At 40.0% G+C, this 12,705-nt stretch overlaps 2 protein-coding genes across 4 annotated transcripts in view; one reads left to right on the forward strand and one right to left on the reverse strand.

Moving 5' to 3' along the window:
- The window catches only part of LOC139763118 (apoptosis-resistant E3 ubiquitin protein ligase 1), a 323,876-nt gene that overhangs the window by 266,174 nt on the left and 44,997 nt on the right, over positions 1 to 12,705 (forward strand). The window lies entirely within an intron of this gene.
- PolD1 (DNA polymerase delta) overlaps positions 1 to 12,705 on the reverse strand; it is a 102,600-nt gene that overhangs the window by 67,419 nt on the left and 22,476 nt on the right. For all 3 annotated transcript variants that reach the window (XM_071688780.1, XM_071688777.1, XM_071688778.1), the window contains exons 9-10: positions 7,110 to 7,276; positions 3,209 to 3,354 (exon numbers count right to left, since the gene is read on the reverse strand). In XM_071688780.1, the coding sequence (XP_071544881.1) occupies positions 3,209 to 3,354; positions 7,110 to 7,276 (313 nt within the window). The remainder of the gene's footprint in view (positions 1 to 3,208; positions 3,355 to 7,109; positions 7,277 to 12,705) is intronic.

Below are 12,705 nucleotides of genomic sequence, written 5' to 3' on the forward strand. Positions count from 1 at the left end.
AGCTAGTTCGAAAGTGTCTGACAATTGACTGCCTACTAACAAGAAAATTGAATATGTAAATAAAGCAAAATGACAATCAATAATGAAAAGAAAGCAAAATGCCACTGAGGAAAAATCTGAACTGAAAGTGAACTTGCAGGTATTGGTAATAAAAGTAAAGTACCAGTCCTTGGTAGATTCCTCAGCCTGTCAGTGAGGAACATGTCCCTGGACATGGACACCCCTGGGTAAACTTAGGCCGAGTCTCAAGCTGCCGACTGGCTAGTCCTGTGCCAGCTGTGGTTTTTATCCTAAATAAAGTTGGTACACATGTTAGTAATGCATCTACTATTACATTAGTAATTTCTAGTAAGGGTACTGAAGTAAGAAAACTGATAAGTTATGAATAAGGTAGCAAATTGAAAACTGAAGACAAAATAAGCAAAATGGATCTAAAAGGCAATTTGGCATACAGACCAGAAAAGACAGAAAGCACAGACAAACTCTGTGCCAAGCTAATACAACAAATCAAACACTGTCTTCCTAGTTTATGCTGGAAATGTGGAATGTTGTATGAAATTGACATGTAAGAACCTCAGAAACATGAGTTGCCTGTAGAATGGGAAACATAATGATTAAAAGCAGGAAAGATATGCTAAGGTCAGTGATTACCTGTGGGTGGCTATCTGTGGCACTTTAATGCACGCACACAAAAAAGCAAAGGTATGCAAACTGCACAGATTAAGCAAGAAGTGACAATGGAAACACAGTGGAGTGAATGAACATATGTGAAAAAACTGGAAAAAATGTAAATGACACAAATGAAAGACAAATAAACTAAAGATGAGTGATAAAATTGATAATGAAAACAAAGTAAAGAACATAACCATGTCAAAAGAAAGACAAAATAACTATTGATGAAAACAGAAATTGTGTGACATATAAAACCATAAGAACCTAAGTCAAAGGATGACAGAGAAAAAGAAAGTAAAGAAAATAAAGAGACACCGAGTATGACAAAAACAGACAATACTGCATGTACACAATACTTAAGAGGTAGATGCCAGCACTTTGATGAATGGGAGTACAATCATCCTAAGATGTGTATACAGGCACTCTTTTTTTAATATCTGATGCCAGAGGATGTTATAATAAAGAAGAATGTGAAAACAGTTTCCCAGAGGTTTGCTACAAATACCACAAATAATGCCTCTACAAATAGTGAGAAGAATGCAATTACGTGCACCCACAAAGCCTAACACAAAAAGATATGTATAAGTTGCAATACTGTTCAAATATTCAATAATTTTTATCTAAGTCCCAAGCCTTGCATCCATATATCACTGCTGGAACTACAATATCATCAATCAAAGCCATCTATGCCCTCACATCACACAAACCCAATTATGAGTCCACTACAATGATACAGCACAGTGTGTGCAACTGTGCTAGATTTGCCCTCTGCCAGTGGCCTGTTAAGGGTGAGGCACTATAGGTTAAGAAGCTGTACTGAATGTCACCAGATATGGAGACTCATTTGCCATGGCCATCCCCTTGAGGGAGCTCCCAGAGGGAACGAACATCAGGATATAGATAGACAGTTAAATGATACATTAAAGTCTTAAGCAAGGTAAGAACATATAGTTTTTTTAAATTCTGCAACTGTACCAGAAAGAGAACCACAGAATTTTACTAGAGGGGGTAGACAAAGGTAAGATAGGGAGGTGATTTAACGAGTTTCTAACTAAAAGAAAGTTTAAAGTAGTAGCAAACAGAAGAATGTCTCATGAACAAGGTTTCCCACCTAGGGTACTACAAGGAAAGGTATCAGACATAATTCTCTTTATGAAAATATCATTCAATGAAAGAAAAGACAAGTAAAAGAGAGCACAGGACAGTGCTCAGCTGATAACCCCAGAATAAGCAAGCTGACTGTATCAAAAGCTAATCAAATGGAGATGAAAAGAGAAATGGGCATTAGCAAAGCTGATGGAGCATTATGAAAAAAATTAGGGCATGAAAAGCTGATCAAACGGAGATGAAAAGAGAAATGGGCATTAGCAAACCTGAAGGAACGTTATGAAAAAAAATTAGGGTGACAGCATATAAAAGCCCAAAAGAGAAAAAGATAAGAAGTGAAACAATAATTAGTGCTTTTGTCATCAAGATGAGAAATTAGAATTCAAAAGAAAATTTTGACAAGAAGCACTATCAAGCCAAGTAATGTGTGGTATAATTTTTCAAGAACTTTCAAAACAAGAGAAAGAATAAACTAATGAAAACATTTACAGTTTACATAAGAAGCACAACTGAATACTGCTGTGTTGTATGTTTAACAACAAATCAAACAAATTAGAGAGAAATCAGTAGTACTTGACAAGCAAAACTGAGGGGGATAGAACAAATGAACTACCATTAAAGGCTGAACTATAAAGCCAAGAAGATAGAGATATGATAATTTACATGTAGCAACAAACTGAAGATAAAGAGATATAAAGGACAATGTACTGAACCTTAAAGCCCTTTAACAAGGAAGACACAAAGTTATTATATCTACAAGAATACTATCATACCAAAAATAAAAAATAAGCACCCAGCCATGATGCCTGAATGGCAGTAGCAATAAGAAACATAAACAGACCAACCACATAAGCATTTAAAAAACTTGATGTGGTTGAAATCAGTCCCAGATGAACCCAAAAAGCATAATTGTGTAATACAGGTGGTAGCAGGGAGGAACAGCTTTATTAAAGTAAGATGTGTTGTGAGTGATATGTCCTAGCCTTCCATTTTAGAAAATTCTCATTGTAGGCACCTGTAAGTAGGTAATCTCTCAAACATCAACTTTAAAGCAATTTGCCCTATACTGACTAAATCCATACCATCCTTACAGAAATCCACTCTTCCTCTCTTTCAATTTGCTCTATCTTTTCCTGATTTCTTGCTTCTTATTTCCCCTTTATAAACTTATTAATGTGGCCTTATTCCCCTTCACACAATTTGAAATTTTGGTGACAATAAGCAGTGACTTCTTTATTTACATGGCCCCAATGACTTAAACACATACCCGAGCTTAAAGGTTTCAGACTGTTAGAAGCCAGAATTTTGCATAAGCCTTAGTAGTATAGTTCCACTCAGTGTATACAGAGGTGCATGTTTTATGACTGCATCTTTACATAATTAGTAGGTTTCTACGTTAAAAAAACTATGAGTTTCATGAAACACATACCTGATATATTTTACTCTCCCAAGGTAAGAAAATTTCTCTGATTTCAAGTGATTTGCCCTATTCAACAAATAAGGAAAATCAAAGTTGTTGATGTTGTAGCCTGTGATGATATCTGGATCCACATCACGCACAAACCCGGCCCAATGCTGTAATCATTTATGAAATCAAAACCAATTTTGAAAAGAAAAATATTACTGAACACATGACATTGCTATTCCTACAAAGGTAATCATTCTCTCAATATTTCCTCATTTTAGACTACAGAGAAGCTAAACTGATGGAAGTCATTCTTGAGCATGGCAATTATTTACACGTAAACCAAGCAGAGCTGAACAGAGGTAAGTAGAGCCATGTTATCTTCACTCAAGACACAAAATCATCAACACACGTAAACAGCAATAATTTCATCTCAGCAGCATATCTCTCAGAAGGTAAATACTTATAAAGTAACAAGAAGTTGCTTTGGCTTGGGAAAAGCAATTCTGGAGAACTATCCATGCTGATTAAGATCACATTATTCTATTTCTTAAGTGTGACCCAAAATCATATCTATCACTTGAGGAAGAAAGCCTCTGTCATGAATTCAATAATGACTAAAGACTATCTATGAAAGAGATACATCTAAATATAGAGGATATGTATAGCAAGTGACCTAGCTGAATCTAGAAGGCAATGCGATAACCCTTAAAATAAGTTCACCAGGATGGGGGAGGGGGAGTATGAGGTAATAATTGATATCCACTTTCAATAAGTGACTCATACTATTCATGGATACACATTCCCTGAAGCACAGCATGTAAAGCTCCTCGAGGAAACTATGGAAAGGTCTGTGGGGCCTGACTGGGGGTGGGGGGCTGTGGTTATGGTACAATGAACACAATAGTTCAGGAATCGATGCGAGTGAGTGCAGCCTTTCTTCATCTGATCCTAACACTACCTTGATAAAATGGAAAAACAACAGACATGCAAAAACAAGATTGATTTACATATGTACATATCTAAATTATATATTTCATATAATTTATTCTATACTACTTAGTCGCTGTCTCCCGTGTTAGCATGGTAGCACAAGGAAAAAGACAAAATAATGGCCCAACCCACCCACATACACATGTATATATACATAAATGCCCACATACGCACATATACATACCTATACACTTCAAAGAATACATACATACATATACAGACATACATATAAATACATATACTTGCTGCCTTCATCCACTGCCATCACACCAAGCCACACATGAAAAACAGCACACACACACACACACACACACACACACACCACCACATTTGCAAGGTAGTGCTAGGAAAAGACAACAAAGGCAACATTAGTTAACACTCAGTCTCTAGATGTCACGTAATGCACCAAAGCCACGACTCCCTTTCCACATCCAGGCACCACAAAACTTTTCATGGTTTACCCCAGACGCTTCACATGCCCTGGTTCAATCCATTGACAGCATGTCGACCACAGTATACCACATCATTCCAATTCACTCTATTCCTTGCATGCCTTTCACCCTCCTGTGTGTTCAGGCCCCAATCGCTTAAAATCTTTTTCACTCCATCCTTCCACCTCAAATTTGGTCTTCCACTTCTCCTCGTTTCCTACACCTCTGACACATACATCCTCTTTGTAAAACTTTCCTCACTCATTCTCCCCATGTGACCAAACCATTTCAATACACCCTCTTCTGCTCTCTCAACCACACTCTTTTTATTACCACACATATCTCTTACCCTTTTATAACGTACTCGATCAAACCACCTCACACCACAAATTGTCCTCAAGCATTTCATTTCCAACACATCCACCCTCCTCTGCACAACCCTATCTATAGCCCATGCCTCCCAACCATATAACATTACTGGAACCACTATTCATTCAAATATACCCATTTTTGCTTTCCAGGATAATGTTCTCGACTTCTACACATTCTTCAATGCTCCCACAACCTTCGCCCCCTCCCCCACCCTATGACTCACATCCACTTCCATGGTTCCATCCGCTGTTATATCCACTCCCAGATATCTAAAACACTTTACTTCCTCCAGTTTTTCTCCATTCAAACTTACCTCCCAATTGACTTACCCTCAACCCTACTGTACCTAATAACCTTGCTCTTATTCACATTTACTTTCAGCTTTCTTCTTTCACACACTTTACCAAACTCAGTCACCAGCTTCTGCAGTTCCTCACCCGAATCAACCAACAGTGCTGTATCATCAATGAACAACAACTGACTCACTTCCCAAGCCCTCTCATCCACAACAGACTGCATGCATACTTGCCCTTCTCTCCAAAACTCTTGCATTCACCTCCCTAACAACCCCATCCATAAACAAATTAAACAGCTATGGAGACATCACACACCCCTGCCACAAACCGACATTCACTGAGAACCAATCACTTTCATCTCTTCCTACTCATACACATGCCTTACATCCTTGATAAAAACTTTTCACTGCTTCTAGCAACTCACCTCCCACACCATATACTCTTAATACCTTCCACAGAATATCTCTATCATATGCCTTCTCCAGATCCATAAATGCTACATACAAATCCATTTGCTTTTCTAAGTATTTCTCACATACATTCTTCAAAGCAAACTACTGATCCACACATCCTCTAACACTTCTGAAACCACACTGCTCTTCCCCAATCTAATGCTCCATACATGCCTTTACCCTCTCAATCAATACCCTCCCATATAATTTCCAAGGAATACTCAACAAACTTATACCTCTGTTATTAGAACACACCTTTATTCCCTTTGCCTTTGTACAATGGCACTATGCATGCATTCTACCAATCCTCATGTACTTCACCATGAACCATACATACACTGAATATCCTCACCAACCAGTCAACAATACAGTCACCCCCTTTTTTAATAAATTCCACTCTGTTTCCCAAACCATTCTCCCTGACCCTCTCACCTCACAAACCACCTCGCCCAAAACACTCTATATCTGCCACTCTATCATCAAACACATTCAACAAACCTTCAAAGTACTCACTCCATCTCCTTCTCACTTCACCACTACTTGTTATCACCTCCCCATTAGCCCCTTTCACTAATGTTCCCATTTGTTCTCTTGTCTTATGCACTTTATTAACTCCTTTCAAAACATTTTTTCATTCTCCCTAAAATTCAATAATACTCTCTCACCCCAACTCTCATTTGCCCTCTTTTTCTCCTCTTCCACCTTTCTCTTGACCTCCTGCCTCTTTCTTTCATACATTCCCCAGTCATTTGCACTACTTCCCTGCAAAAATCATCCAAATGCCTCTCTCTTCTCTTTCACTAACAATCATACTTCTTCATCCCACCACTCACTACCCTTTCTAATCTGCCCACCTTTCTCATGCATCAAGCATCTTCTGCACAAGCCATCACCGCTTCCCTAAATACATCCCCTTCCTCCCCCACTCCCCTTACATCATTTGCTTTCACCTTTTTCCATTCTGCACTCAATCTCTCCTGATACTTCCTCACAAAAGTCTCCTTTCCAAGCTCACTTACACTCACCACTCTCTTCACCCCAACATTCTCTCTTCTTTTCTGAAAATCTCTACAAATCTTCACCTTTACCTCCACAAGATAATGATCAGACATCCCTCCAGTTGCCCCTCACAGCACATTAACATCCAAAAGTCTCTCTCTCAGGGGCCTATCAATTAACCAGCAGCCATTCACTATTTGCACTCTAATTCCAGAAGAATGTAGCAAATTCTAAAACACATACATACAACATTATGGCAGAGATGGAAGAGAAGCTTTTGATCTTAACATAAATTCTAAAAATGAAGAGAGTACATATGATGAAAAAATGAAATATGAAATGAGAAGAGCATAAACTCTTTAGAGAATCCATATGTAATTACCTCCAACATATCCTTTTCATTTTCAAAAGACTGAACCTTAGAAGCAACAATTGGAGCACATTTCTTAAAGGTGAATATGGTACGTACAAAGGGTTCAGCTTCACCCTGACGAATTACCATGTTGCCAATCTGAATCACTGGATCCTTATCATACTCAGGAAACACACCTGATAGAAAATAAATAATATATATATATATAAGTGAATAAAAGAACCTGTAAACACTGCTTCTCTAAATATTTCCATTCCCTCGACCACTCTCACAGTTTTATTCATTCTCACCTTTTGTCACTCTTCACAATCTTTTATGGTATCTCCCTACTCAAGCCTCTTTTCCAAGCTCAATCACTTTCACCACCCTCTTGCCACCCATGTCATTTCCTCTTCTCTTCTTTCATATATACATGTTTTTTCATACTTCATCACTTCCCAAGATAGCAAGGTACTGCCAAGAGCAAATGATGGACTGCCCCATTCATTTGTGTCCATTCTCTGGCTGTCATGTACAATGCACCAAAACCACGTCCCACAGACCTTTCCATTGTTCCCCTGACTACTTCATATGCCAAGGTTCAGCCCATTGACATGTTGCCCCCTGTTCACAACATTACCCCGGTTCACTCCATCCCAGGCATGTCTGAACCCTCCATCATGTTCATGCCCCAAACATTCAAAGCATCTTTACCTCCTCTTAGTTTCCCCCTTTCCCTTGCTCCCTCCACTTCTGAAATAAGTATACCCTCTTAGTCATCCTCTCCATATGCCCAAAACATTTCAGCACACCCTATACAGCTATCTTAGACATTCTATTCTTACTTAAATACTTTTTTATCATTTCTTATTTGATCAACCCTCCTCACACCATACACTGTCCTCAAACATTTCATTTCCATCACATCCACCCTCTTTCTATACTTTTTCTTTTTAAACTACAGCCCATTCCTACCATTCACATAAAATTGTTCGGACTCCTATGCCATCAAACATATCCACACACACCTAGTTATTTATATCATTTATTTATTTTATCATACTTTGTCGCTGTCTCCTGCGTTAGTGAGGTAGTGCAAGGAAACAGACGAAAGAATGGCCCAACCCACCCACATACACATGTATATACATACTCGTCCACACACACACATATACATACCTATACATCTCAACTTATTATTATTTATTTTGCTGCCAACCCCGTACATACATGTATATACAAATGTCCAACCCAATATACATGTATATCTCTCCTGTACATACGCAAAAACAGAAATACCATACACACATGTACATATTCATACTGTCGCCATATACATATATCATGCACACAACGACACATTAATACATGTACATATTGTTCCATGCCACCACCTCGCCCACATGATAACACCCCTCCCCTCATGTGTGCGAGGTTGCGCTAGGAAAAACACCAAAGGCCCCATTCGTTCACAATCAGTCTCTAGCTGTCATGTAATAATGCACCGAAACCACAGCTACATCTCAACGTATACATATATATACACACACAGACATATACATATATACACATGTACATAATTCATACTGTCTGCCCTTTATTCATTCCCGTCACCACCCCACCACACATGAAATGAAAACCCCCTCCCCCGACATTTGCACGAGGTAGTGCTGGGAAAAGACAACAAAGGCCACATTCGTTCACACTCAGTCTCAAGCTGTCATGTACAATGCATCGAAACCACAGCTCCCTTTCCACATCCAGGCCCCACAAAACTTTCCATGGTTTACCCGAGATGCTTCACATGCCCTGGTTCAATCCATTGACAGCACGCTGATCCCGATATACCACATCGTTCCAATTCACTCTATTCCTTGCACGCCTTTGACCCTCCTGCACGTTCAGGCCCCGATCACTCAAAATCTTTTTCACTCCATCTTTCCAACTCCAATTTGGTCTCCCACTTCTCCTCGTTCCCTCCACCTCTGACATATATCCTCTTGGTCAATCTTTCCTCACTCATTCTCTCCATGTGACCAAACCATTTCAAAACACCCTCTTCTGCTCTCTCAACCAAGTCCTTTTTATTACCACACATCTCTCTTACCCTTTCATTACTTACTCGATCAAACCACCTCACACCACATATTGTCCTCAAACATCTCATTTCCAACACATCCACCCTCCTACCCACAACTCTATCTATAGCCCACACCTCACAACCATACAACATTGTTGGAACCAGTATTCCTTCAAACATACCCATTTTTGCTTTCTAAGATAACGTTCTCAACTTCCACACATTTTTCAACGCTCCCAGAACTTTCGCCCTCTCCCCCACCCTATGATTCACTTCCGCTTCCATGGTTCCATCCGCTGCCAAATCCACTCCCAGATATCTAAAACACTTCACTTCCTCCAGTTTTTCTTCAATCAAACTTACCTCCCAATTGACTTGTCCCTTAACCCTACTGTACCTAATAACCTTACTCTTATTCACATTTACTCTCAGCTTTCTTCTTTCACACACTTTACCGAACTCAGTCACCAGCTTCTGCAGTTTCTCACCTGAATCAGCCACCAGCACTGTATCATCGGCGAACAACAACTTACCTTGTTATTATTACTGTTATTATTATTATTTTTTTTTCTTTTTTTTTTTTATACTTTGTCGCTGTCTCCCGCGTTTGCGAGGTATTATTATTATCATTATTATTTTTATCATTATCATGTGAGTGAGTGCTCAAATTACAGAGGTATAAGTTTGTTGAGTATTCCTGGCAAATTATATGGGAGGGTATTGATTGAGAGGGTGAAGGCATGTACAGAGCATCAGATTGGGGAAGAGCAGTGTGGTTTCAGAAGTGGTAGAGGATGTGTGGATCAGGTGTTTGCTTTGAAGAATGTATGTGAGAAATACTTAGAAAAGCAAATGGATTTGTATGTAGCATTTATGGATCTGGAGAAGGCATATGATAGAGTTGATAGAGATGCTCTGTGGAAGGTATTAAGAATATATGGTGTGGGAGGCAAGTTGTTAGAAGCAGTGAAAAGTTTTTATCGAGGATGTAAGGCATGTGTACGTGTAGGAAGAGAGGAAAGTGATTGGTTCTCAGTGAATGTAGGTTTGCGGCAGGGGTGTGTGATGTCTCCATGGTTGTTTAATTTGTTTATGGATGGGGTTGTTAGGGAGGTGAATGCAAGAGTTTTGGAAAGAGGGGCAAGTATGAAGTCTGTTGGGGATGAGAGAGCTTGGGAAGTGAGTCAGTTGTTGTTCGCTGATGATACAGCGCTGGTGGCTGATTCAGGTGAGAAACTGCAGAAGCTGGTGACTGAGTTTGGTAAAGTGTGTGAAAGAAGAAAGTTAAGAGTAAATGTGAATAAGAGCAAGGTTATTAGGTACAGTAGGGTTGAGGGTCAAGTCAATTGGGAGGTGAGTTTGAATGGAGAAAAACTGGAGGAAGTGAAGTGTTTTAGATATCTGGGAGTGGATCTGGCAGCGGATGGAACCATGGAAGCGGAAGTGGATCATAGGGTGGGGGAGGGGGCGAAAATTCTGGGAGCCTTGAAGAATGTGTGGAAGTCGAGAACATTATCTCGGAAAGCAAAAATGGGTATGTTTGAAGGAATAGTGGTTCCAACAATGTTGTATGGTTGCGAGGCGTGGGCTATGGATAGAGTTGTGCGCAGGAGGATGGATGTGCTGGAAATGAGATGTTTGAGGACAATGTGTGGTGTGAGGTGGTTTGATCGAGTAAGTAACGTAAGGGTAAGAGAGATGTGTGGAAATAAAAAGAGCGTGGTTGAGAGAGCAGAAGAGGGTGTTTTGAAATGGTTTGGTCACATGGAGAGAATGAGTGAGGAAAGATTGACCAAGAGGATATATGTATCGGAGGTGGAGGGAACGAGGAGAAGAGGGAGACCAAACTGGAGGTGGAAAGATGGAGTGAAAAAGATTTTGTGTGATCGGGGCCTGAACATGCAGGAGGGTGAAAGGAGGGCAAGGAATAGAGTGAATTGGAGCAATGTGGTATACCGGGGTTGACGTGCTGTCAGTGGACTGAATCAAGGCATGTGAAGCGTCTGGGGTAAACCATGGAAAGCTGTGTAGGTATGTATATTTGCGTGTGTGGACATATGTATATACATGTGTATGGGGGTGGGTTGGGCCATTTCTTTCGTCTGTTTCCTTGCGCTACCTCGCAAACGCGGGAGACAGCGACAAAGCAAAAAAAAAAAAAAAAAAAAAAAAAAAATCATTATCATGATTAATAAAACAGACAAAAGAGGCCACATTTGGTCACACTCAGTCTCTAACTGTCATGTGTATTGCACAAAAACCACAGCTCCCTATCCACATCATTATTCAAAACTGGTATTGCTGATCACCAGCCCTTTTTCAGCACATAACTCCAGGAAAGTTGGCTGACACAGATTAACAGATTGGGGAAGAGCAATGTGGTTTCAGGAGTGATAGAGGATATGTGAATCAAGTGTTTGCTTTGGAGTATGTGTGTGTGAAGTACTCAGAAAAACAAGTGATTTGCATGAAGCATTTATGGATGAGAAGAAAGCATATAATAGGTTTGATACAGACGTCTATTGAAGGTAATATGAATATACGGGGTGGAAGAAAAGCTATTAGAGGCAATGAGGGGGTTTATATAAAAAAAAGGAGGGCATGTGCAAGGAGAGAAGAGGGTGAGAAGTTCAAGGTGAAGGTGGGTCCGTGAGAATGATGTGTGATGTTACCGTGGCTATCTAATCTGTTTATGGATGGGGTGGTGAGGATCTTTGAGAGAGGAGCAGGTATGCAGTTTATTAGAGGATAGGGTTTCTGGGGGGTGGCAGATTCAAGTGAGAAACCACAGAAGCTGATGCCTGAGTTTGGGGAGTGTGTAAGGAGAGTTGAGAGCAAATGTGAAGAAAAGCTCAGCTATTAGGTCTAGCACTGAATAGACAGGTTATTTTGAGTGGAGTTTGAAGAGAGAGAACACAAATAAAAGGGAGTGCTTCAGATACCTGGGGTGAATGTGGCAATGAATGGAACTATGGAAGCTGAAGCAAGCCTTAGGGTGGGTGAGGTGTACTGAGGAATGAGCAGAAATAGAGGTAACTCTCTCTCAGGATAAAGATGGTATGGCCAATGGAATAGTGCTCCCAATGATGATGAATGAAGGCAATGCATGGGCCTTGGAAAAAATCCAAATGATAGGGTAAATCTGTTGGAAATGAAATGTGTGAAGATGATATGTGGTGTAAGGAAGGTTGATCAAATAACAAATGTTCGGGTAAGATAGGTTTGGTAGTAAGAGGACTATGTATAAGAGATCTGCAAATATGCAGAGGAAGAGTGAGGAAAAGATGACTAAGAGGTTATGCATGTCAGAAGTGGAAGGAGCAAGGAAAAGAGGGAAACCATGGGAGAAGTGGTAAGGAGTGAAAGATGCTCTGAAGGTTTGGGGTTTGATTGTGCAGGAGGGTGCAAGGTGTGCATACTACAAAGCAAGTTAGAGCAATGTGGTTTACAGGGGACGACATGCTATTAATGGGCAGAACGGGGTCACAAGAAACACTCTGGGGAAACCATGGAAAGGTACATAGGGCCTGATTTGGATTGGGTGCT

This window comes from Panulirus ornatus, chromosome 46, assembly GCF_036320965.1.
Source record: "Panulirus ornatus isolate Po-2019 chromosome 46, ASM3632096v1, whole genome shotgun sequence".
NCBI lineage: Eukaryota > Metazoa > Arthropoda > Malacostraca > Decapoda > Palinuridae > Panulirus > Panulirus ornatus.